The sequence below is a fragment of the Macaca mulatta genome, chromosome 9 (assembly GCF_049350105.2).
Source record: "Macaca mulatta isolate MMU2019108-1 chromosome 9, T2T-MMU8v2.0, whole genome shotgun sequence".
NCBI lineage: Eukaryota > Metazoa > Chordata > Mammalia > Primates > Cercopithecidae > Macaca > Macaca mulatta.
The window spans coordinates 135908557-135935653 of NC_133414.1; the positions used below are offsets into that span (position 1 = coordinate 135908557).

Consider the following 27097-nt stretch of genomic DNA (forward strand, 5'->3'; position numbering starts at 1 on the left):
CCAACTGGGGGTGGGGGATGGTTTTGGGATAATTTAAGCATATTATATGTATTGTGCACTTTATTTTTATTATTATTAAATTGTAATATATAATGAAATACAATTACACAACTTACCATAATGTAGAATCAATGGGAGCCTGAGCTCGTTTTCCTGCAACTAGACATTTTCAACTGGAGGTGATGGGAGACAGTAACAGATCATCAGGCATTAGATTCTCATAAGGAATGCACAACCCAGATCCCCTACATGCACGTTCACAATAGGGTCTGCGCCCCTTTGAGCATCTAATGCCACTGCTGATCTTACAGGAGGTGGAGCTCAGGCCATAATTTGAGCAATGGGGAGTAGCTGTAAATACAAACGAAGCTTTGCTCTCTGGCCTGCCACTCACTTCTTGCTGTGCATGCCCCGTTCCTAACCAGCCACAGATTGGTACTGGTCTGTGGACGGGGGACTGGGGACCCTGCACTAGAGGACGCACTCCAAAAAAATGAGGCTGAACACTACAGAGAGGAATATATCAGATCCAGAAATGAAGGGTTCCAACATAGCAGAGAATTCTCAGAATGATGGTGAAGATCCAAGACAGTAGCCATGTAGGAGACCCAGAGAGTAGCCTATTCAAATGCAGCAGGTGAAATGGCTTCTGAAGGGGTGTCTAACAGAAACGTAAAACGTAAAACAGGACTAAAAACCACTGAACAGATGTGGCTGCATAAAAAATGATACTGAAGGTTGTTTTGTTTTTTATTTTCAGATCCAGACCTATTGCAGGGGGTGGGGAAGAATATGTTCTTAAAAATACAAGCAGGTCCAGAAAAACAAAAAGTTGTTAAGAAATGATATAAAGTAAATATTTCCTGACTCAGAATTAAATTATTTCTTGGTTCAGTAAGTAGGAAGCAAAATTTTCAGTCATAATAATGAAAACCTTAGATACAGATTTACCCAAAAATTGAGCTACAATTTTATCAGAAAGATGGAAGAGGGGAAAGGGGTGAAAAAAATGTGTGATAGCCTCATCTTCCAGAATAGGGATCTAAAAGATCAAGTCCACATTTATAAATTGATACAGATCAATATGTGCATATTATTTAGATGTGAAGATTTCAGGCCAGGCACGGTGGCTCACGCCTGTAATCCCAGCCCTTTGGGAGGCCAAGGTGGGTGGATCACTAGAAGTCAGGAGTTTGAGACCAGCCTGGCCAACATGGTGAAACCCCATCTCTACCAAAAATATAAAAAATTAGCCGGGTGTGGTGGTATGCACCTGTAATACCAACCACTCAGGAGGCTGATGCAGGAGAATTGCTTGAACCTGAGAGGCGGAGGTTGCAGTGAGCTGAGATGGCACCACTGCACTCTAGCCCGGGTTACAGGGTGAGACTGTCTCAAAAAAAAAAAAAGAATTGAAGATTTCAATTCCCCAAGAGACAATTAAAAAGTTTCCAGTAGCTGTGCCATCCACAGTGCTTGATGGCAGTCAGGGGCCGGGTGCAATGTGAAGTATGTTTGTTATAAAACTGATTAAAACAAGTTTTAACTTTAAAAAGCAAAAGGAAAGGGATACATAGATATAGAGGGTGACTGATACAATGTCTACTGTTTATTTTTCATTTTTCAGGTATCTACAGAGCATTGACTACGTGCTAGGTATTATGCAAAGTGCTTTGCTTTCTGAGAGAGACAACAGTGAATATCAAAATCATTCTGCGGCAGTGAGTCACTGATCCGCACTGTACATATTTCATAATCATGGACTGCCTCTACACAGAAACATCTGGAAGCAAATAAAAAGTCATATCCAAGTGAATGTAACTATTTAGCAATTCCAGGATAATTGACGTACAGCTGCCTCTCTGCAGACGTATCCCAGGGCTATTTGGACAGAAACAGGATAAACGGATAGTTATTTTTAAATATTTTTGAGAAAAAAAATTTAGAAGCAATAGTTGAAACTATAGATTATCAGCAAGTTAATGCCTTTTCAGGGGGAGGTTATCTAAAAAATGCTAGCTGTGACATCTGATTAGTAAAGTAAGTAGTCTGCCATAAAATGGCCATCATGTGGTCTGAATGTCTGTCTTCAATAAACCTCTGTAATAAACCATGGCTATAAACCCATAAAACTTGCCAGGTGCAATCAGCTGATCCTTCTGCAAATTGGCAATGCACCTTGTCCCAATTCCAGCCTTAATCATCAGTAAAGTAGGCTGCACAGAAACACTGTTTTTGCTTCATTGTTTTTGAAGAAATTTTTAAAACCAAAACCAATTTCTTAACTATTTCCTTGCATTGGCCAAGGAAACTAGTAAACATCCACAGTTTAAAATTAAAAATATTTAAAAATAAAATCTATTCAACACACCATAAACCATTTATTAACTATTTAAAAGAAGAAAAGATGAAGAAATATACTAACTGAAAAAGAAACAGGCAAACGTTTTCACATCAACATTCTAATTCAGTTTAACGACAATCTGTGAAATGCTTTAGCCATTAACATTGTATATCTAGGGAACAAGTTTAATTCTCAAACAATTATTAATTCACTTATCAGTGACCCCATAAAGATTGTGTATATTCTCCTGTGCACTCCAAGAAGGCAGCACAGCTCAGAAACCCATGCAGGCCAAGTGCAAGTCCTCATTCTACAGCTTATTATTTAAATACCCCCAATTAGGTCAGTTGGTCTATAAAATGAGGATAGAAATAAAATATGTGATAATACCACTGTCACAGTTACAGGTATTTTATATAGCGCCTGTCACAGAAAATACAGTCAATACATGGAAGCCACTGGGGGTACAAGTATGATTCCCTTTGTGTTTAGTATGTTCCTGCTGTGACCTGTGATTAAACTTGCTTTATGGTACAATTTCAGTTTTCTTCTATTAATAGGTGAGTTAGGTCCATTTAGCCCATTGACAGATGTCCTTTGTCTGAATGAATCATCCGCGTTTCTTAGATATTCTATTTTTATTGCTTCCTGTGGCTTTGTTTTATTTTTATCTATTGATTTTTTTTTTTTTTTTTTGCTTTAAGTGCATATTTCCTCTGAAAATGCTAATGAGCTGTACCTTTGTTTTAGTGGTTGATTTAGTAACTATGTCTTTTACATAACATACTTAATTCTATATTTTCTTAGAAAGTACCCATTAACTCCCTACTATGGGCAGTGATTAAATCATTATTTCTACTTCCTGCTGCTTCTCCTCCTTCCCCTTTATCACCTAATTTCATTTATTATATTCTTAACATTCACTCTTCTTTTTTTTTTTTTTTTTTTTTTTTTTTTGAGACGGAGTTTCACTCTTGTTACCCAGGCTGGAGTGCAATGGCACAATCTCGGCTCACTGCAACCTCGGCCTCCTGGATTCATTAGCTGGGATTACAGGTGCCAGTCACCATATCTGGCTAATTTTTGTAGTTTTAGTGGAGACAGGGTTTCACCATGTTGGTCAGGCTGGTCTCGAACTCCTGACCTCAGGTGATCCACCTGCTTTGATCTCCCAAATTGCTGGGATTACAGGCGTGAGCCACCATGCCTGGCCTAACATTCACTTTTAAAAGACTAAATCAAATATACCTCTCTTCTTTAGTAGAGCAGCTTTTTCATAAAGTTTTCATTAATTTAAAAATAGGTATAGAAAAGTGTGCAAATCCCAAGTGCGCAGCTCAATCAATTTTTACAAACTGCATGTACCCACATAACCACATCCAGACCAAGATGTAGACCATGAGCAGCACACCAGAAGCTCCCTGTGTCCCTTCCCAGACATTAACTTCCCGCAGACACAACCACCGCTCTGACTTCTTTCTTCTCTGGCTGGTTTTCTTATTTTCAAACTTTATACAAATGAAATCTACTGTAACTACTCTTTGGATCTGGTTTCTTCTGCTCAATATTTATTATATCTGGGAGATTCACCCAGACAATTGCATGCAGCAGTAATTTAGTCCTTTTAACTGTCATATAGTATTTCACTGTAGTACATAAAAATGACTTATGATATATGTGGATTATTTCTATTTGGGGGTTACAAATAACGCTGCCATGAACACACCTATTCATGTCTTCTTGTGCACATGTTAGCACATTTCCATTTAGGCATGAGAGTGAATTTGTTAAGTCAATGTGCATGAGAATGTTCAACTTTAATAAATACAATAGTTTCCTGTTATCTGTGGTTTCTCTTTCCACAGTTTCAATTATCTGAAGTCAACCACAGTCTGAAAATATTAAATGGGAAATTCCAGAAATAACCAATTTATCAACCGCGTGCCATTCTGGGTAGGGTGATGAAATCTCACACCGTTTCTCACCATTCCACTTGCTGTGAATCCTCCCTTTGTTTGGCGATCCACACCAACTACTTTAGCCGCCCATTAGTCACTTAGCAGCCATCTTGGTTATCAGAGTTGGTATTGCAGTGCTTGTGTTGAAGTCACCTTTGTTTTACTTAATAATGGCCCCACAATGCAAGGGTATTGGTAGTGGTAATTCAGATATGCCCAGGAGACAAGTAAAATGCTTCCTTTAAGTGAAAAAGATGAAAGGTCTCAACTTAATTTTAAAAAGAAATAAAACTGTATGCTGAGGATGCTAAGATCTACAGTAAGAATGAATTTTCTACCTGTGAAATTGTGGAGAAAAAAAAAGAAATCCATGCCTAGCATCTAAGAGCATTTGGTACTACCCACAGTTTCAAGCATCCACTGGGAGTCTTGGAACATATCCCCCAGATAAGAACTGACTATATACTGCCAAACAGGTTTCCAAGTGGCTGTGCTACTTTACATTCTCAGCATTGTATGAATGTTTCCATTGCCCCACATCTTTGCCAACACTTGATATTATCCTTTTTTCAAAGCCATTTTGGTGCCTGTGTATCCTGTCTCATTGTGGCTTTGATTTGTATTTACTTGACGGCTAATGGTGGAAAGCTCATTTTCTCATGGCCGTTGGCCATGACATTGCACCATAACCACAGGGTAGCTTTGTCTCAGTCCTTCCAATATACCATGTTCCCTACCACCACAGGGCCTTTGCACACACTCTTCCCTTTGACCTGGAATGTTCTTCTCTCCCTCTGCCTACCTTTGTCCAATAAACTCTCAACTTATCATCCTTCTTCATTTAGCCCAAGTACTCACTCCATCCTCAGGAAAGTCCTCCAAGTTCTAGCCTGAGGCAGGTATACTGGGCATACAGAACGACAGTATTGAATTGTGTTTCTCCTTCTCCAAAATAGGCTCATGCCCTAATTCCTGGAATCTCAGGATGTTACCTTATTTAGAAATAGGGCTGGTGACCAGGCGCTATGTCTCAATCCTAGCATTTTGGGAGGCTGAGGCGGGCGGATCACGAGATCAGGAGATCCAGACCATCCTGGCTAACACAGTGAAACCTGGTCTCTACTAAAAATACAAAAAATTAGCTGGGCATGGTGGCATGCATCTGTAGTCCCAGCTACTCGGGAGGCTGAGACAGGGGAATTGCTTGAATCCGGGAGGTGGAGGTTGTAGTGAGTCAAGATCGCACCACTGCACTCCAGCCTGGGCAACACATCGAGACTCCATCTCAAAAAAAAAAAAAAATAGGGCTGGTACAGATGCACTAAGTTAAGATGCAGTCAGATTAGAGCAGGATGGGCATATCCAGCATGACTGTGTCTTTAAACAAGAGGAAATCTGAACACAGAGACACACAGGCAGAGGGCAGATTATGTAGAGGCTCATGGGGAGAAGGCTGAGGGACCAGGGAGGCAGAGACTGGGGTGATGCATTTATCAGCCCAGGGATGCCACAGAACACCTGAGGCCACCAGACACTGGAAAGGGCAAGGAAGGACCCTTTCCTAGAGACTTCAGAAGGAGAGATGCCCTGCTGCCACTTTGATTTCAGATTTCAAGCCTCCAGAACTGTGAGAGAATCAGTGCTTGTTGTTTACAGTTGCCCTGTCTGGGCTTACAACGTTGTCGTGGCAGCCCCAGGGAATGAATGCACCTGCTCCTCTCCTTCCCAGGACTCATTACAGATGGTAATTATGCATTCACGGGTAGGATTTTTTTTCAGTAATTTCATCTCCCCATTAGATTACTAGATTATCAGAGCTGCAGGTTAAAAAGCACAGGGAATATGCCCAACTCCCTTCTATTCTCTTGCGTCCTTCATTCAAACCTCATCTGCCCTGTAACAGAAAATCCTACTTTCAAAATATCCTAAATCCAACCACTTCCGACCTCCTCCATCACTCCTATCTTGGCTCAAGCCAGTACCATCTCCTGTCTAGGGCCTGAAGTCACCCCCCTTAACAGGCCTCTGCTTCAATGCTTACTCCCCGAAAGTCAACACAGCGACCAGGTTGATCCCTTTCACATGTAAGCCACAGCATGTCATTCCTGTGTCCAGAACTTTCCAGGGCTCCCCTAATTGGCTCATGGTTAAAAGCCAAAGTCCTTCCAGGGGGCCGGCAGGCCTCCTACTACCTCTGGTGCATGTCTCCTCCCCTGATGCTCACTCCAGCCTCCTGCTGCCCCTTGGCTATGCTGAGCATGCTTCCAACCCTGACCTTTGCTGGAGCCATCCCCTCTGCCCGGAATGCTCTTCCCACACCCCCTTGGCTCCCCATTGATCCCCTTCTTGAAAAGCGGCTGCCACCTCCCCAGAGCCTGCCCCCTGACTACCACTACCAGCTGTCCACTGGTTTTGTTTCCCTTTTCTCCACAATATGTGCCACCTTCTAACATACTATAATAATAAACACTACGACTTGTTACATTTCCTGCTGATATGGTTTGGATCTGGGTCCCTGCCCAAATCTCACATCAAATTGTAATTCCCAGGGTTGGAGGTGGGGCCTGGTGGGAGGTGATTGGATCATGGGGGTGGATCTCCCCCTTAGAACTGTGTTGGATAGTGAGTGAGTTCTCATGAGATCTGGTTGTTTAAATGTGTATGGCACCTCCCCACTCTTTTGTTCCTGCTAGGGTCATGAAAGCAGTGCCTGCCTCCCCGTCACCTTCTGCCATGACTGTAAGTTTCCTGAGGCCTCCCCAGAAGCAGAAGCTACTCTGTTTCCTGTACAGCCTGCAGAACCATGAGCCAATGAAACCTCTTTTCTTTATGAATTACCAAGTCTCAGCTGTTTCTTTATAGCAGTGAGAGAATGGACTAATACACCTGCCTTGATTTGCCTCCTGCACTGGAACGCAAGCTTCAAGATGGCAAGAATCTTTATTTTGGTCATGAAGGCATCCTCAGCACCTAGAACAGGGCCCAGCACATCATAGACCCCCAGTAAATATTTGCTAAGTGCTCAGGGCTCTTCTGTTTTTGCTCATCGTTGTTTCCTCAGTTCTTAGGACAGTGCTGAGTACATAAAAGGTTTCCAGAGTGTGTTGTGTTTTTGTGTTGTTGTTATAATAAAATGAATAAATAAAAGAAATAATCTGGCCAGGCACAGTGGCTCATGCCTGTAATCCCAACACTTTGGGAGGCCAAGGTGGACGGATCATTTGAGGTCAGGAGTTCGAGACCAGCCCGGCCAACATAGAAACCCCGTCTCTACTAAACATACAAAAATTAGCTGGGTGTGGTGGCGCGTGCCTGTAATCCCAGCTACTCAGGAGGCTGAGACACAAGAATCGCTTGAACCCAGGAGTTGGAGGTTGCAATGAGCAGAGATTGCACCACTGCACTCCACCCTGGGTGACAGAGCTAGGCTCAGTCTCAAAAAAAAAAAAAAAAAAAAAAAGAAAAGAAAAAGAAAGAATCTGCTCTGTTATTCTTTCCTTCCCTCCTCCTCTCCTTTTTCCTCTCCTCCCTCTCCCTCTCCTGGCTTTTTCTGCTTACACAGCGTTTATTGTGTCCTTGAAGCACTAACACAGAATGACCTATATACCTGATTCCCAACCGTGCCCGTCCAGGAGATGGTCATCTGACCTGTGTGTAGCGGGGCAGGTGCCCTGTGGAACCATCCCCATGAGGCATCACTGGAGAAGCAGCTATGACTGCTGAATGGACACACAGGTGACTACTGATGCCTCTCAAATCAGACTGTTCTGGGCCCTGCCTGGATGTGGGCATGGGAGATCCTAGCGGAAACTCAAGCCAGTGGTCAGGGAGATAAGGCACAAGCTGGGAGGCAGGGGTGGCCCTAGAGCTAGCTATATAACAAATATGTATACTTGTTTTAGAGATAAGGAAACTGAAGTCAGAAGCTAAGTGACCTGCCCTAACCCCACAGCTACTAAGTACAGACCTGAGACCCTAACCTCAGTTTTCTGGCTGAAAATAAACCCAGGGCTCCTTTCCTGCCAGCTCCAGCACCCACGTGATGGCTCAGCTTGTTCAACAGTCAACCCCCAGAGCCTGTGTGTCCGCTCCAGAGTCATAACTGCACTGTGCCTGCTCCAGTGATGCCTCATGGGGCTGGTTCCCCAGGGCACCTGCCCCACTGTACACAGGTAGGATGACCGTCTCCTGGATGTGCACGTCCCCTGGCAATCAGATGTGTAGGTCATTCTGTGTTAGTGCTTCAAGGACACAACATATGAAATTTCATAACATATTAAAGAAAAATGCACATAGCAAACAGAACAGAATCTATATCTGAACCAGATGACCCTGTGGTTCCTTAATAATCTGTGGTTCATGGGTCAAGGAGGCTTTGGTGGTTTTGGACCCTTTTTACTTTGAGGTCACATTGCCCTTCTACCTGCTTGGTGTCTACGCTGTAAGCTTCTTGAGAAATACAAACAGTGCATCACCATCATAATAGATACTCATTTTGATTTTTTCAAGGGAGTCACAATTTAAAATATTCAGTCCTGTTATTCCCATAAAAATCCAAATACCCCAAATTCCAGGGTTTTGGCATCCAAACACTGTCTCCCAGACTGTTTGCTTGAAGCCAGATGTAGAACAAAATCCCTTTATCAGAACAAACATGACATTCCTTGACTCGGAAACTACGTCTACTGTGATTATTTTTGCGTCTGTAGCACTTAGCACATATATGGCCCCCAAGAAGAACTTGAGAGTCACAGCAAGGTTTTGCACACCAGGAAAAACAAAAACAAACAGACAAACAAAACAGAAAATCGGGAAGGCCTGGAGGGAGAGATAGGCTTAGGGTCAAAGACACAGGTGCAGGGCCCAGCCACGGGCCGGTGTAGGTCGGGCACGGGTGAGATCTGGGAAAATCGTGCTGCCCAAGGTACTCCATAGACTTCCTGCCAGGAGAAATGTGGCCTCCACCTTTGGTCAAAGTCGGGCCCCAAGAGCACTGGGGCCAAAAGGTACAGGGAGACATGTACAGGACGTGCCCTGGAATATGAGCTGTCACACAGGATAAAACTCAGTTGGTTCAATGTTCTAAAATTGCATTCATGTCTTCGTGCAGGGGTACATATGAAGCCAAGGGCAGTGGCTGCTTCCAAGTATCCCACCTCATTTTAGGTAAAAAGGGGATGCGAACACTGGAATTAGATTCTAATATTGGCATCAAGGTGCTCCATAGAATTTTTTTAAGGAAATGACTGAGGAGAGGACTCATGATTCCTTCCAGTGGTGCTGGGGAAATGGCCCTGACAGACACTATTATTATGGCCAGACATTTCTCATGGAAGAGCTACAAGAGGTGAGCCTCTCTCTCTAGGGGACCAAACTCTCAGTCATTTCTAACGTGGGTGAGACAAGACCTGGTCCACAGAGTGCCAAACGACTGTGACCAGACTATCACAAAGACACCCAGAGCTGTGTAGGCAGCGTGCTATGCTTTTCCTTGTGACCTCAAAACATCAGCTGTTTCTTCCAAGCTCTGATCTGAGCACCAACTTTTTTACATCCTCAGTTATAGGCAGAAATTGTGGTGACATCATGAGTCCCAACCACACACTTGGTGTTTCATTTCTTCTGATCACACATCAGATCCTGACTTACTGTAATTTAAATTCTTGAGAATGAGGTTGAAAGCCAGCCCTCTGATGTGGCAGTACTTACTACTGCAATCTGTTCAAGGCTTGCCAGCTAAGAAAATATCCAAAATAATAAGAGTGGTGCAATAAGTCACTTCGGCAGGGCTGCTGTCCCTGAACCCCCTTCCTTAGTTTATGACCCAGGGAAAATATCTTAGGGTCCTCAAAGGAGGATTCTTTGGGGGTGGGGCAGGTGATGAGCTGCCATTAGATGACCCACCTGAATACAGGGTCACTTCCTAAGACTAACTAACTAACTACAGGCAAAGGATCTAAGCATGTTTTTGTTTTGTTTTGTTTTGTTTTGTTTGACAGAGTCTCATCCTCTCGCCCAGGCTGGAGTGCAGTGGCATGATCTTGGCTCACTGCAACCTCCACCTCCCAGGTTCAAGTGATTCTCCTGCCTCAGCCTCCCAAATATCTGGGATTACAGGCATGCACCACCATGCCCGGCTAATTTTCGTATTTTTAGTTGAGACGGGGTTTCGCCATGTTAGCCAGGCTGGTCTCAAATTCCCGATCTCAGGTGATCTGCCCGCCTCGGCCTCCCAAAGTACTTGGGTTACAGGCATAAGCCACCGTGCCTGGCCCTGGGCTTGATTTTAGAGGTCATTGTCAACATGTTCTCTTGGAGACTCAGGATGTTAATTTCCAATCTGTCTGTAGTTGCTCCCAGAATGGAAGAAACCAGTGACTGTTTCTAAATGAGATCACAGCCTCGCAAATGAGTTAGTATAAAAGGGTCCTGGGCCCACAGGAAGAATAATCATAGGTGAGGGGCCGAACTTTGCTCTCCTGCCGAACTGGATGTCTTCCTTGAATTCCTGGAAAGTCTATCTTGTCCCAATGTAGTGATAAAATGTAAATGTTGGTTTTTTTCTCTAACCTTATATTATTAAGTTAACAAAAGTAAAATACTACTTGGAAAAAAGGAAGTATTAAGTTATAAGTACTCTTTCAGTCTTCTGCTTACAATGATGGAAAAAGAGACAGGTATTTCTGCGGTAACATGGCAAATCCATTCCAGTAAAAGCTCCCAGTCTAAAACCCAGCTCACCAGCCAGCCCATTCAAAATCTATACAGGTCTGGAAGCACAAGACTGAAAAAAATTAATTCTAAAAACACATTAGCACAGTTAAGAAGGCACGTTGAGTTGCTCAAAACAGTGTTTAAATACAGCTGTAATTACAGGATTTGATCTGAAAAGGAAACAAGCAGAGAGGCAGATGATGTCAGCAAATGGAAGGCAGCTGAGCTGCTGAGTTGAAGGCTGGGGCAAAATGGGGAAGGGACCTGAGCAATGCACCAGAACAGGCCCCACCGACACAGAGGAACAGGAGGCACAGGGCGCCACGCACAGGACTCTGCAGCTTCCACGCTCACCTGTGACAGTGTCTGTGGTCAGGTGCTGGTGCTCGGTCCCACGGACCACTCATAGACTCCACACTCACCCGTGACAGTGCACTCTGTGGTCAGGTGCTGGTGCTCAGTCCCACAGACCATTCATAGACTCCACACTCACCCGTGATAGTGCACTCTGTGGCCAGGTACTGGTACTCGGTCCCACAGACCATGCATAGACTCCACACTCACCCGTGATAGCGCACTCTGTGGTCAGGTGCTGGTGCTTGGTCCCACAGACCATTCATAGACTCCACACTCACCCGTGACAGGGTACTCTGTGGCCAGGTGCTGATACTCGGTCCCACAGACCATTCATAGACTGGCAAAAGTTGCACATGAACCAATGCTGCTTTTCTGTGTCATAATGACATCATCCCTGTATCTGCCAACCACACAGGGCAAATATGTACTAGAAAAACACATGTGACAGCAGACCAGCCTGCCCGGCCTCCTGCTAGGCTTCTCCTGCTCAAGCTCCCTTAAGCACTGCAGCCACTCCAGGGAAGCTTTGTTGATTCAGCGCATCCATATGTGCAGACGCCGTGCTCACACGGGGTGGGGAATACCCAAAAATGCAAGAGTCACATTTTCTGCAAGCAGCTCAGCATTTGGCAAGGGTGCCCATGAATAAATCAATGTGAGACAGTTGTCAGAAAAGAGAGATGTACACAGTTCGATCACTATTCCAGCTGTCGAACCTACACCACTTTTATCTGTTGACTTGGGAGGCAGTTTTATGGCATCATTAGGAGCAACAACTTAAGGTTTAAAGCTGCCTGGATTCTTAATCTGCCTCTCCTGGGAAATGTGCGCTGAGTCACTCCATGCTCCCTGTGTCTGTTTTCTATAAGGCAGAGGTAATAATAACAGGACTGTCTTCCATGTTGGAGGAATAAATGAAATCACGCACATAAGGCACTTAGCACTGTGCCAATAATGCTTGGAGCTGATGCCCACTCTCCCTTTGCTAGAGACTGAAGCATCTTGAAGGCAGAGAATTCCTAGGGCTTTTTGTCGTGGCCCTTTCTGTGCCCATCACATAGCAGGCACCTCACAATGGTCTGCTGCAAGACTGAATGCTAATGGGTAAGAATATGCATTTGAGAAATGCCAAAGGCAATTATCTTTCTTTACTCCTTTTGAACCTCACAATATCATGAAGGAGGCAGAGCCAGCAGTGGGATCTGCACCTTCCTGATGATGACACTGAACCTCGGAGAATGAGGGCATCTCACCCAAGGCCACATGGCTGGTCAGCAGTGACCAGCACCAGCATCCCAGCCTGTGAGCCCCATGCCTTCCAGCCTGGACCACAGCCACATCTGCGCCTATAGAGTCCTGGGCTGGCACAGCGCTGGGCTAAACCACCTCACAGCCTGCACTAGAGTATTAAACACAGTTTCTAATTCTGACATCTTGGTGTTTCTCGATCACAAAATCCCATTAGCTCAACACGCCTACAAAATACTCGTATGTGAGACAAGATGTGGTTATTTTTAAACTGCATTTCAAACCGTTCTGTGTGAGGAGATGTATTTTTGGAGCACACTGACTTTAATTATGCACCTGTGACAGTGGAACCACACTGCATGTGGCACTGGCTGTGGAAGACACAAACCACAAAAGTGGGCTGACCTCGTCCCCATTTCCCTGTGTCACCAGCAGGCACAGGAGCACAGCCCTGCTGACACCTCGATTTAGCCTGGTGAGCTTCCCATGGGGGACTGGGGCTGTATGTCGAAGCCCACAGACACACACTGCAAGTGACGCTGCCCTCTCTGGGGTTGACACCAGGTACCTGACTGGGGTCAGAGCCAGAGGCTAGGGATGGCGGGCCCAGATTTGGCTGTTAAAGCAGCGACTTCCCAGTCTAAGAGCAGGTACGGAGACTTTCCTGTGAGAAGGCATCAGGGTAAATAAGACACCACTGAAGAAAGAAAAACCCATGAAGACAACTCACACTGATGTGATTCCCAAACACGGCCTCCTTTTCACCCCGACCACAGGCAGGGGAGTGCGCTGAGTCAACGCGTTCACCGAGGGGAGCCTGGCGTCTGCCTGGGGTGGGCCTCCCATGGGTGAAGGACTACCTGAAGCCAGGAAGATGAAGTGACGACAGCCTCGCCAGCTGCTCCCTGCTGGACACCCCATCCACAGCGAGGCTCCTGTGCAGCCCAGCAAAGGCAGGTCAGTGAATAAACACCATCTGCACCTGAGCCAGGTCTCCATGCATGTCCTCGGTGCACCTCCCATGTTGCAGGTGCTATTCTGCACACCAGGGGCTGGGCAAGCAGGAGAAACAAGGCCACATCTAACATGGGGCTTACTCACAAGGAAGGGACAGATAAAACCCAAGGAAATAAGTAAATGAAGGTTCAGAGAGGGACCCAGTCACCCAGGGCCAACCTGGGACTTTCCTCATATGGTAAGTGGAAGCCACCAGAGCCTTTCAACAGAGGAAGGAGATGATCCAGGGAATGTTTTAAAATCAGAAGTCACCTAAGGTCACCACTCAAGGAACCTGTGAGTGATCAGGACTCTCGTCTTTCTGATGAGGCAACTGAGCCTCAGAGACATAAGATCATTGTTCCAAAGGCCCCCAATCTAGAAATGTCAAGGCCAAGGTCTGCACTCAGCATGCCTGCCTACAATGTCTCATTGGCACACCCTGCTTGGCACTCTGCCGGTGGAATTCCCAACTGAAGGGACACAAACACCATGCCCCCCAACCTTCCCATTCAACCCCAACACATTTAGGATTAACAGGACCTTTTAATTTTTTACCAAAAGCACAAATAAACATGGACACTTTCTCTTTTTCAAAAGATAATTTCAATTATAGTGAAAGCATGCAAAGCATCAGATGACATCTCCCCTGATGAATGCACAAAACAGGCTGCACACGCCCTGCTTGGGCCTGACCGTTATTTCCTCAGAGGACTGGATCCCCTTCTAGGGTACTGGAGGCGCTGTGTGAACATGACCTTAGCTCCGGCTCAAGCTTTGAGGGCTCATGTGTTCATCCTCTCACAAAACATAAGAGATTTGTTTGCAGTTGACAGTTGTGCACATCCAAATATTTCTTAATAGTTATTATTCTTTTTTTACACGAGTATTTATAAACCAACCTTCGGATCTCATTAAAGTTAGTTCTACAAATGTTCTACCTGAATTCCTCTGAACTAAAAAGTGGCGGAGGTTAAACAGTTCGAAAGTCTGTTTGATGCGGTGCAGTCTGAGGGGTGGGGTTGGAGAAACAGCAAAGCTTGGAGTCAGAGCTTGGCTCAGATGTCCCCAGTCCCATGAGCTCCCTGGGAAGGAACCTTATCTGTTCGTACACAGTTCCCAGCACAGCAGCAGCCCCTTGCACATTTATACAGATTGTTGGGGGAGTAAGGGGTCCCCTCTGCCACTTGGAAGCCATTAGCTTTGAGTGTACCCTTGATGGCCCTCAGGACCATGGGCAAGGAACCTCCTCCTTCCCTAGACCAGAGATGGTGCATGTGCAAAGAGACTTGGAAACTACTCCCCACACAGAAGAGCTCTAGAAAGAAAACTAGAATACGGTGCCATTAGAGAGCCACACGGGACGGCGGAGATCAAGTGCTAAGCTGAGAAAGAACAGATCGGCAGGAGGTGGGGCAGGAAAAAAGGCCCTGGGGATGGGACGGCAGAATAACTCCCTACCCAAAGATGGCCACACTCTAACCTGCAGAACCTGCGCATATATTAGATTACACCGCAGAGAGGAATGAGGGTCACAGATGGAAGGAAGGTTGCTTGAGGAAGGGAGATGATCCCAGGCTATGCAGGTGGGCCCAGTGTAATCTCAAGGATCCTCAAAAGGGGAACAAGAAATCAGAACAGAGAACCAGAGAGACGGTCACATGAAGACTCCACCTGCCTTTGCTGACTCTGAAGAAGGAAAGAGCCACTAGCAAGGAACAGGGCAACTTCTCAAGACTGACAAGGGGAAGAAAATTGATTCTCCCTACAGTCTCCAGAAAGGAGCACAGCCCTGCACACCTTGACTTAGCCCAGTGAGACGTCTGTCCTCCAGAACCGTAAGAGAATACATTTGTGGGAAGAGGCTACATTTATTTGTCACAATAGCAATAGGAATCTCACGCATGGATCAGGTGGGATTCATGTGAGTGGGGCATGGTTGGGCAGTAGAAGTTTCTGGTAGGGGAACCTGCTACAGAAAGGGTCTGGAGTCAAGAATTGCATGGCATGTAGAGTGTGCAGGGAGGAGCTCACTTTCCTGGAGCAAGACCTTGGACTGATGGGACTGACAGAGAGGGAGGCCTGACACTCTTGAGGCCCAAGTTAAGAAAGGCTCTTGAGCCTCCAAGAGGGAGACCAGCCAGAATGTGCATGGCCCCAGGAGCCTGGGGCTTGACCTGGGGGAACGCAATGGAGGGAGCCACAGGAAAGCCTAGAAGATGTGTGTGTGGCAGAGACAAGAAGCATTGGCAGGGAGGCAAGGGAAGACAAATGCCACTGCCTCATGTGCCACGGCTCTGCCCCGCCATGCCCCAGGCATTCCACCTTCTCCTCCTGTCCTTTCCAGACCAACAGCATGTGGAAGAGAAGTGTTCAAAGGGCGGAAAAGGAACAACCTGGGTCCAGGTACTGGTGGTCTCACTTTTACTCACGACAGTCGTTGGAGAAGACATTGCCTCCCTGAGTCTCAGAGCTCTCACTGTAAAATTAGGATCATTCAGCAATATCCTTTCGTACTGTGAGAATTCAGGCTAATGCATTTTAAATCCTGGGCATTGCCTGACCCAAGCTCAAGGAACCAGAGCAATAAACAAGGCGGTCAAAATCCTTACAACCACAGGGCTAGGTACCTGGATGTTGAGTCTCCCTCGATGTGCGCCCAGGCCATAGCGCTTCACCGTGGAGGCATGGAGCTGGAAGTCTGTGATTTTTAAGGTTTCCAGACCAAGAGGTGGGCAACCTGGAAAGGACAATGCTTGTTAAAAACAAGGACAGATGCTGAAAGGGATGAGTTTCTTATTTTCTAAATCTGGCCGCGTGCTTTTCCATTTTCCCCTGAACTGCCACCCACAGGCATGCCCGGTCTTTCCAGACACGGTTGATTGAACTGTCAACATTAAGCCTATGTTCTTTCTTGTTGGCATTTGCTTTAGGGGTGTTTTTGCTCTGATATTCCTTCTTTTTTGCTGTCCATGCTACTGTCTGAGGCTGTTCCCAATTAAGGATCCTTCCCCAACGTGACTCAGTCAGGAAGCATCACTGGAGCTCTGCAAATTAATCAGAACCTGCTGATTTTGCTTCAGCAACTCTGGCCTTTATATTGTGCATGCTAATGAGCAGAGGAATATAAGTAGAAAAAAAAGTCTATTGTTTTCCATTCTCTGCAAAATGGATAATGTGGAGCACAACTAGTAAACACCATTTGCCCCTGGAATAAAACACCAGTGCTTGATCATCCCAGCCTAGCCCATTGTCTTTAAGAATGACAGTGTTTACAGCAGCATCCAGAATGGGTCTCCTGACCCCTGGGCTGCTGTTTGCCCCCACGCCCACCACAGTGAGTGGGGGAGCGTTTAGTGAAGGCAGAAGGGTGCACACAGTGAATGCGAAAGGCCATGCAGCGAGTGGGGGCCACACAATGAACTGGGGGGCCCCGCATTGAGGGCGTTTGTGCAGCAGGCATGCCAACCATCTGAGGCTGACCTCACAGAGGAAAACCTGGTTACCATGCCCCTTCCCTCCCCAGGGCCCTCACACCTTCCAGGCCTGAAGGACATGAATCTGACCCATGTGGTGGTATTTCCTGGGTCCCGCATGTTCACAGAGTCATTCTCCATCCTGCCTACCAGAAATGGACTTCAAGTGGCTGACCAGCAAGGTTAATCTTCACACTACATACTCAGAAATCCTCACTGCTGCGCCTCCAACAGCCCTGCCTCCTCACAGAACCTTCTCATGTTGTCCCAGCAGCCCCACCCTGCCCCTCTCATGGTCTGGCACCTCCGTAGCTTGGCCCCTGAGCCCAGGTTATAATCCCACACCCCGTCACTCTCTGAGACAGCTGGGAGCCTGGGCCCGTGCCCTCCACTCTCACCTCAGGACAATGGGCCCTTTCTGTCAAATGCCACTCTCCTCTTGGAGTTCACAGTCCCCAGCGGTCACTGGTATCCACCAGAGGGCCTCGTCAGAATCCAGGGCAAGCTCTGAGAGTCAAGACCACTGACCCATTACACTCCTGTCCCTTCTGAGAGGCTGGACTCCAGGACATCCTGCAGCCTGGCCCCAGGAGCCTGGGCTCTGGCTCAAGCTCTTGGGTTCCCTAAGCTGGGGCTGCTGCCCCTCTGTGCCCCATTCTTATCCTCGTCTCCTGCTCACTCCTTGCTCTTTTCCCCATCACCTGGTCTCAGCCTGTCCTGCCTTAGACACAGTCAGCTTTCTCAGGAATAACCAGTCTGTCCTGAGAGACCCTGCCCACCAAGAGACCCCACCCACTGAGAGAGAGACCCCACCAACTGACTGTGACACCAAGCTGGCTAGGCAGCAGGTTCTATCAGGCGATTCCTGGTGGCCTGGGAATAGCCTCTATTTATCTTTACTCTGCCAGCTATGGTTTCAGGGTTCAAGGGACCTGGGGAGTTTCAGACCGTGATGGGGGGAACCAGGCACAGGTCCTGTCCCTCCACATCCTGGTGCTCAATACATGCCCACAACAGTCCCACATAACCAAGCACCAGAAACACCAAAAGGATCTGCTGTCATCTTACGAACCTATTTCACTGCCATGTTGAAAGTCTTCCCATCCACCAGCTTCTTCCTTGGTGGCAGAAGACACAGCAGGCAGTAAATTCTATGGACTTCCTTCAGCAAAGCCACTTTTATTTATATCATTTATACAGTCAAAGTGAGAGACAGACAGATGGACAGATAGCCCACCAGATGGACAGGCAGACATACATAGATCATGTACCAGCTCAATAAAGCAACAATAATTGCTATTCAAAACATTTCTTCCAGAAAAAGACAACGACTCCTATGCATGTGAGTATTTTAATTCAAAAAAGGAAGTACCTGACTAAAATTACATATCCATCAAAATTGCTTTTCTCTCAATAGACAGAAGCTCTGTCACATCCTCTTGCCAAGATACAGAAGGGGTTGAATAGAAAGTGCCCACAAGTGAGGTGTTTCATGGATGCACATCTAACAGCAACTGAAAAGTGCAATGCCTGCCCTCTCACAGGCTGAGTTTCCCGCAGCCAGCAGTGCCGGCAGCTGCCACATCTAACAGCCACTCTTGTCCACTCCTGTGATGGTGTCATGGCAAAGCCAATAACTTCACTCCCTCCACCCACAGCACAGATGATGACTTTGCGGGAGGAGCCCAGATAAACACACACACGAACTTGGTCTGCTCGCAAATGTGGTCTTACAGGAACCCAATGCTCTGACACTGGGATTTTTTGTCCTTATTAGAAGATGCTATTTTTAGAGCCATTAGTTTGGTTTGGAAGCCTTCTCCATTGCCCGTGGCACTTACAAAGAAGCTAGAGATTCCACACAGAGAACACACAAAGTCCTTGAAAGGCAAAGACAGCGTTACTGATCCGCGTGGGTGAGCGACGGCCCTTTGGTTGTAAGAAACCAACCACAGCCAACTTAGACAGGAAGGGAAGTCCCTAGAGAAATGACAGGGATGGCAGAAAGTGAGAAGGACAGAGGCGGGACACAGGACACGTGCGGGTGGAAAGGCACAGAGCTCCCGTCATCTAGGCAGCAGAACAGTGGATTCCAATGGCACTGTCCACCTGCTATCACACCTCTGAGTTTCCACTCAACCTCACGCGTGCCTCCAGAGAGGGCCTGACTCGCCTGGTCCCCTGGCTGCCCACTGGGATCAGGGTGCTGTTAGCAAAACAAGGGGATGCCAAATTCAAACCGACACGGGGCACAGGACAGGCATCTGCATCTGCATCTGCTGCCCGGAGCTGAGTGTGAACACAGCTCAAGCAGGCTCATCCAGCTTCTGAGTTATCGGTTCTTCCAACTGCCTCCTCCTACCGGCCAACCCCAAGAGGGGCAACACCTCCATCTCCGCTTCCTCTCTCCCTTCCTTTCCTGGGATTTTTGCTCCTGACTCCATTCATTCACAGTGGCCCTGGTCACTCTGTGGCCCTTTGGGACTCCTCAGCCTCTTCTCTGTTTCTTCTATACTGGGCCCCGCAGTCTCTGCCTCTCAGCCACTCCTCCACCCCCACACCACGCATGGCCCTGGTTTCCATCACACAATGTTCTGCTCTTTCTCTTCTTCTCTCCCAGTCCAGACCTTCCTTCCTTGTTTGGACTTTGCTTTCCACCTCCCCGAGGGCAGTCTTTCCCCTGCTGCGGCACAGGCTCGTCACCTTCAGACTGATTCCCTAAGAGAGCCCCTCCCCTTCCCTGTAACAATCCACCTTCTGAGCCCACACCTCATCTATGAGGTGTCACAGGCACCGTCTACACCACTTGGCGTCCAATGACATGCACAAAGTTTACATTCAGGGCCGGGCACAGTGGCTCACGCCTGTAATCTCAGCACTTTGGGAGGCCAAGGCAGGCGGATCACTTGAGGTCAGGATTTCGAGACCAGCCTGGCCAATATGGTGAAACCCCATCTCTACTAAAAATATAAAAGTTAGCCAGGTGTGGTGGCACATGCCTGTAATCCCAGCTACTCGGGAGGGTGAGGCAGGAGAATCGCTTCAACCTGGGAGGCGGAGGCTGCAGTGAGCTGAGATCATGCCACTGCACTCCAGCCTGGGCTACAGAGTGAGACACTGTCTCAAGAAAAAAAAAAAAAAAACAAGTTTAAACTCAGATCACTTGCTTGTCTGGAGACCGGCCTATTGACGTGGCGGGCAGGCCTCAGAAACCTGGTGGCTCCCATCAGGCAGGTGTGAATGCGGCAGCTGGAGTAATCCGCCTGCAATCTGCAGCTGAAGCAAATACCCAGTCATCTTCCAATGTCTGCTGCAAAAGAATCTCCTCAAGGTTGTCACCACTTCTTCCTCGGGACTCTGTCCCCTCACTTTCGTGTGGCAGAGGCCGCAGTATCAGTCAGGCACACAGCAGTAATGTCAGCTTCACTTGGAAGGTTCTCATTTCATCAGTCTTCCATTCTTTATTTTTCCCTTTGATAGCCTCCTCTCCTTCCTTCCATCCCACGTCTGCCTCACTCTGACTTCACCCTGTTTTCCATGAGCATCAGGGCAATTCACAAATGTTACTGCAACCCTGCCTAACGCAGGGCGCCATGCCCCGCAGCACGGCATCCTGCAGGCTCACATAAAACTACCCACTGAGTCAGCTGGGAGTTACCCCCCTTCACCAAACCCCACTTGATAACATTTGTTAAGTTAAAAAGAAGTTTAAGAATAAAGTAGTCTAAGCACAAGCTCACTATCCCACATACCTTTATGCAAAGATCAACAAGGCAAAAATCCCATATCAGAATAAAGCATCCCAGGATAAGTTCCCAAGCCCATCTTAAAGACTTATATTGAACATCTGACATAGGAATCTCCACATTTAGAAAAAGGCAGGGTTTTCCTACGCTAAAGAACAGGAAGTAAAGGACTAGAAAATAAAAGACAGGAAAATTATCTTTTGCTTTAAAGATTCTAAATTAATTCAAAATACAGAATATTGAAATATTCACCAAACTTAATACTTAACTCTGATGAATTTCAGAATATTTCAACCTGATTCATTGTTCTTCTTTTCTTTCTACCCTGAGAGCATCATCCTAGAGATTTCTTTCTTTCTTTTCTTTTGAGACAGATTTTCGCTCTTGTCACCCAGGCTGCAGTGCAATGGTGTGATTTTTGGCTCACCACAACCTCCGCCTCCCAGGTTCAAGCAATTCTCCTGCCTCAGCCCCCCAAGTAGCTGGGATTATAGGTGCCCGCAACCATGCCCGGCTAATTTTTGTATTTTTAGTAAAGATGGAGTTTCACCATGCTGGCCAAGCTGGTCTCAAATTGCTGACCTCAAGTGATCCACCCGCCTTGGCCTCCCAAAGTGCTGGGATTACAGGCGTGAGCCACCGCACCCGGCCCATCTAGAGATTTTTGACAGGTCTACTCAACGTCTAAAATGAATAAAGTGACCTGCTCCTCCCTCAGGTTCTCCGGCTAAGGGGAACAATACTACAGTGGGGAGAGAATTATGCAGGATGAGGAAACCACTTGCAAAGCATGCTGAGCCACGTCGGAGAGAGGAGGATTGGGGAATCTTCAACCTGCAGAATGGTCTGGAGGTCTCAGAGCCACAGGGGCTAGAGCAAAACATTTGAAAACATCTGCAGTTCCCAGGCCTGCAGAGGTCTTGAAAAGTGGATGAGACCTCTCTCAGCTGCACCCTGGGCTGACAAAGACCAAAGGGAGCACAGTGCAAACAAGTCACCAGAAACCAGCAGCTCCCACTCCCTTAGGCCAGTGCCCAAGGCCACTCCTGGTCCCTGAAGTGACATCATTGTCAGCACTTCAGTCTCTGGGCTGCACCCTGGTCTTTGGACCCCAGCCACCATGGGGAACTGCTGCTAACACTGTAACCCCTAGGCAGCTTCTCTGAGGCAATCAGCAGCCAGACAAGATCCACAGCATGAAGAAACCAGCATCCAGGAAACCTCCATGTCTTCAAAACCAGAAATCTCAAAAGAAGGGCAGAGATGGCAGAAAGAAGACAAGTACTGTCTCCCAGCCACAGTCCCGGGCTTGTCTAGGACTGCCAGGAGATTATCGAGCGTGATCATCAGAATAGCAAAGACTTTGCAGCAGCAACCTGTGCATTCTAAGGGCTGAAGGAAAAGAAAGTGGGATCTGGAAGCCACTACCAGCTAAGTTACAGTCAATAGTCACGGTAATTGTCATGGTAATTAAGGGCTCTTTCAGACACAAGAGTATTCAGAAAATGTGCCCTACTCCCACCATAACCATAAGCCTTTACTGAAAGAACAGCTGGAATCACGGCGCCCAGAAACATAGACACAAAGGCAACCAGACACGTGACCGGCGGGTGCGGCAAACACTGAGGACTGCATGGCACTTCCCGCAAAATGAGCCCAGAGAACACTGCCAGTCAAAGAACTCCAAAAGCATAACAAAGTTAGAAGGAGAGGTTAGAATTCCATCGACTTTAAATTCTCAAAGAAACATCTGCTCCCGGTCCCAGGAACTGTCAATCACAATACTACTTCCAAGGACTAGGACTTTTCCCCATCCTTCAGAAAACATTACTGAGAAAGACACGACTGTTGCATGGGTGACTAAGCAAAACGGAGGAGAAGCAAGGTTTCGAAGCTTAATTTAAATATCTGTAATCAGAGAGTTTAAAAAAATCTTTGTTGGAACTGTAACATATTTGTATTACAATGTCAATTGATGATATAATTACTAGGTTTAAAGAGTGCTTGAAATAAGTGGGAAACTCATTGGCAGCTCTTCATCCCTCAGCAGCGTTCTGCCGGGGTTCCCAGCCAGGCTGCAGGGAAGCAGGCTCCAACGTCAATCACTCAGTGACTCTTGAGCCCATTTGTTCCAACAGCCTCAAGACGAGCTCCCCGTTCCTCCCCTAAAATGAACAAATTCATCCTTTACCATTAAATCAAGTTTCTGTTGCTTCTAGAAAGAAAAAAGGATCTAATCCTGAGAAGCATGTGGGTGAGGAGAACACAGAAAAAAGTGTGAAAACACTTCAGGAAAATATTAATTAGAGATCAGAGATGTGTCACAATCTGGAGGAAAGGAGAGTGACAATCATCCACGATGAATCTGCTTTTCTCTTAAAGAGAAAAGCCTCTCTGAGAACACACCACACTGAGCAGGGCGCCATCTCCCAGCCCCATGCTCTATTCTTCGGGAGGTGAGCATGGGGTCCCCTGCCTCATTCTACCCCACCCCACGCACGCACTGCCTTAGATCTGTCTCTTGCTAGCAGTCTCTGCATTACAGATACTTTTCCAAAGAGACATCTGCCCTCTGGCACAGATTCATTAGTCCTCCTCATCATCATCATCACCACCATACATTACCATCTACGCACAGCAACTCTTGAACAAATTGCAAATGTCCGTTGCATTTAAGATCATGGGGGCCTTTGTGGCCCAGAAATTCTAGGGCACAGTCAGAATATAGCATATAAGTAAGAATTCTCAATCTAGCATCGACCCCAACACCCCACCTTCAGTATTCCAAATCTGTCTGGGGGGTAGGGGGCTGTTATGGAGTCATGTCATGAAAATTATTTTAAAAGTGTAGTGATTTGGGGAGCACCAAGGAAAACCTGCAGGTAACTACTGCGAGACAGACCAGCTAGAGACTCCTGTCATTGAATCTGCACAATGACCCCAAGAGATGGGCATCGTCGCTCATCATCGCTGAGACTCAGGGATGCTGAACACCGTTAAATAGCCATTAGGTGTCTGAGTTATAAAAGCTCAAGCGTAATCTTTACACCGTCTCCGTCTGACTTGAAAACTCGAGAGCATAACACAAATGAAGTTGCTTGGTGGTGTTTGGGGTCACACCAGGAAAAGGGCTGGAGCCAAGACAGGCGTTTCCCGCTGGCAGAGCAGAGTTCACAGTCCAAGGCCCTGTGGCCTGCTGTGATAGCCTCAAGACATGATGGGCGCTTCCAGGAACAAGCTAACAGCCTTCCTGAACTTTTGCTTTCATTGCCGCCTATAAATGGAGTAGCTTCGACTTAACAGAATTATTTCCTTCGCCTTTCTGAACTTGACATTCCCTTTGATCAGTGAAGTGTGAAGGCAGCTTCCCAGTGCACTGAAAATCTGTCTGCAGTAGCTCTCTGCCTTTCTCAGATACCACTGGCTTCCCTGAGGGACAGGGTGTCTCTCTGGGTCTTGGGAAATCTCTTAGCCAATCTCAGCCTTATCTAGTTGTCCTTGGAAAGCTGTTTAACACCCACCACGGGAGAGATGATCCTTCAGACCCTCATCACTGAGCTCCTCCAGACAGCAGTTCTCACCCCAACTGAGCATCAGAATCTCAAAGAAACTTAAAGGAAAGGTGTCCTAACCCCTCTCCCAGAAACTGATCAATAGGACAGCAAAGGAACCCACCACTGGTCTGAAGTTCCCAGGTGATTCTTCTGAGACAACCAGTCTCAGAAGAGAGTCCCTGCAAACCTGACTGGGGTCTTTTACCTGTGAGGTTACACAAGCTCAGAGATTTTCTTTCCCAGACCCCAATGGATCCAACAGAGGATACTCTCAAAGAATTGGGTTCCAGTCCACGCTGGCTACAGCAGCTGAGATCTGGAGTCAACCTGGAGCCTCAGCCTCAAAGGTTCTGATCACCTACCTCCTTCTTAAATGTCCAGCTCAGGGGCTGTTCTATCTGAAAAGCCTCCCAAGACTTCCTCCCCTGCACTCAACCCTCTCAGCCTACTCACTCCTGCCTTTAGCCTAACCTCCTAGGAAAAGTCCACACTGTTACCGTGGTAGTTTAGTCTGTCTCCCTGAACAGGCTGTGAGCCTCAAGAGCAGCAATGACAAGTTTTCATCCCAATGCCCAACCAATGTTCCCAAATGAATGAATTTGCATTATGATCCAGTATAACTGATAATCCCTATGTCTGCATCATCATGGAAAACTAACACTATTCTTTATACATTGCTTATAAGGCTCAAAAAAAAGGAATTATTGATTCAAAAGAACATTTATCAACCCTCAAGCACTTGCCAATTATTATCTTCATAAATTTTTCCACATCCGTGTACTACCTGCACTATTATTTCCCTAATGTTTTTATTTAAATCAGATTACTTTAATGAAAATATGTTCATGTAAAAAGAAACTTTATCACTAGAGGATAACATGAAAATATCTCATGACCTTGGGGTGGGCAAAAAACATTCTTAGCCCAAAGGAAAAAGTACTGACCACAAGAGAAAATATTGATGATTGGTCTATATTAAATTTAAGAGCATTTGTTATTCAAAAGACACCTCTACTAGAGTTAAAAGTGAGCCAAGAAGTGGGATATTCACTATGCATGTATCTGATACAGGACTCATATTCATTGTATTTTCAAGAAAAACAAATAAACAAACAAAAACCCTCCTATAAATCAACAAGAAAAACAACAGGCAAAAGAACTGAGCATGTATTCACAAATGAGGTTATCCTAATGGTAAGTAAGCATTAGTCACTAGTCATCAGGAAAATGCAAATTAAGACCACAATGAGATATCAGCCAATATGAATAAAATAAAATAAAGACTGACAATATCAAATGCTGGTAAGAATGTGAAGCAACTAGAACTTTCATTCACTGCTGGTAGAAGTGTTAACTGGTACAATCAGTTTGGAAAAATCTCCAGCAGTACTTAATCATACACTATGATCCAGCAATTCTTATAGGTATACATGCAACAAAAATGCATTCACATATACACCAAAAGACTTATTCAAGAATAGTCCTAACAGCACCATTTATAATAGCCAAAAACTGAAAACAATCCAAATGCCCATCAACAAGAGAATGAATACCCTGCAGTATAGTCATGCACTAGAATACTATAAATCAATAAAAATAAATGAACTATGCGATACACAACATAGATGAATCTCATAAACATCATATTGAGCAAAAGAAGTCAGACACAAAAGAGCATACCATGTGTTATCCTATCAATATTAAGTTCAAAACAGGCAAAAGTTGTATCTGATGGTGGTTATCTTTGAGGAGAAGCAGGAGTAATGGTTACCGGCTGGAAGTAGGAAGGAGGACTGAAGTTGAGACCTCAGAACAAAAATATATAAAAGACAAAAGGCTGCTAGAAACTGGAAACTCTGCTGTATTGGAGGTTCTGCATTTTGAGCTAGTCAACATTTACAGATCTGAGAAAAGGCTTAGACTGTCCCTCCTGGAGAAAATCTGGCTGAATCTTGCCTCACTGAAAAATAAATAAAGAATGAACACTAATGTACAGTCTGTGCAGAACAAAAAATTCCACCAAAAGAACGTTAAAGGAGGTATACCATCCAAAACACTCAGAGAAATAATGTGACCTTGAAAGTAACTTGATGTGATAGCTAGGAAAATATTTCACTCAGACACTGTTCATCCTTTGTATAATCCAAGAGTCATGGCCTCTACTTGCCATTAAAAAAAAAAAAAAAAATGCGGAAGAAAAGGATAAACAGGAAAATATTTTAAATAAGGCCAAATAGCAAGAAAACTAAAAATACAGAAGCAGAATTAAAACCTACCAGGAAGATCTATTCTTTATGAATGGAGGTCTTTGCCAACACAGTAAAGAAAAATAAAGGTATAAAAATTGAAAAGGAAAAAACAAAATTGTCATTATTTCATATAAATCATGATTTTGTACTTAAATATCAAATAATATGTAATTAATAAGAGTTTGGCAAGATTGCTGAATATAAAAATCAACATTCAAAAATTAACTATACACCTGTAGTCTACCAGTAAAGAGTAGAAAATTGAAATTAAAAGTATCACAGAATAGCAAGTATCAAAGGGTAAATCTATTAAAAGATATATAAGACCTCTAGAGATAAATTTCTATGAGAGATATTAAAGAAGGTCTAATATGTGGAGAGATATACCATGTTCATGGATTAGAAGAGTCAATGTTGTAAATGTGTTCATTCTCCCAAATTGATTTGTAAAATCA

General features: G+C 45.7%; 1 protein-coding gene across 3 annotated transcripts in view; it reads right to left on the minus strand.

The window, feature by feature from the left end:
* Positions 1–27097, minus strand: part of CPXM2 (carboxypeptidase X, M14 family member 2) — a 246824-nt gene that overhangs the window by 201485 nt on the left and 18242 nt on the right. For all 3 annotated transcript variants that reach the window (XM_077947807.1, XM_077947808.1, XM_001082168.5), the window contains exon 3: positions 16248–16357. In XM_077947807.1, coding sequence (XP_077803933.1) covers positions 16248–16357 — 110 coding nt within the window. The remainder of the gene's footprint in view (positions 1–16247; positions 16358–27097) is intronic.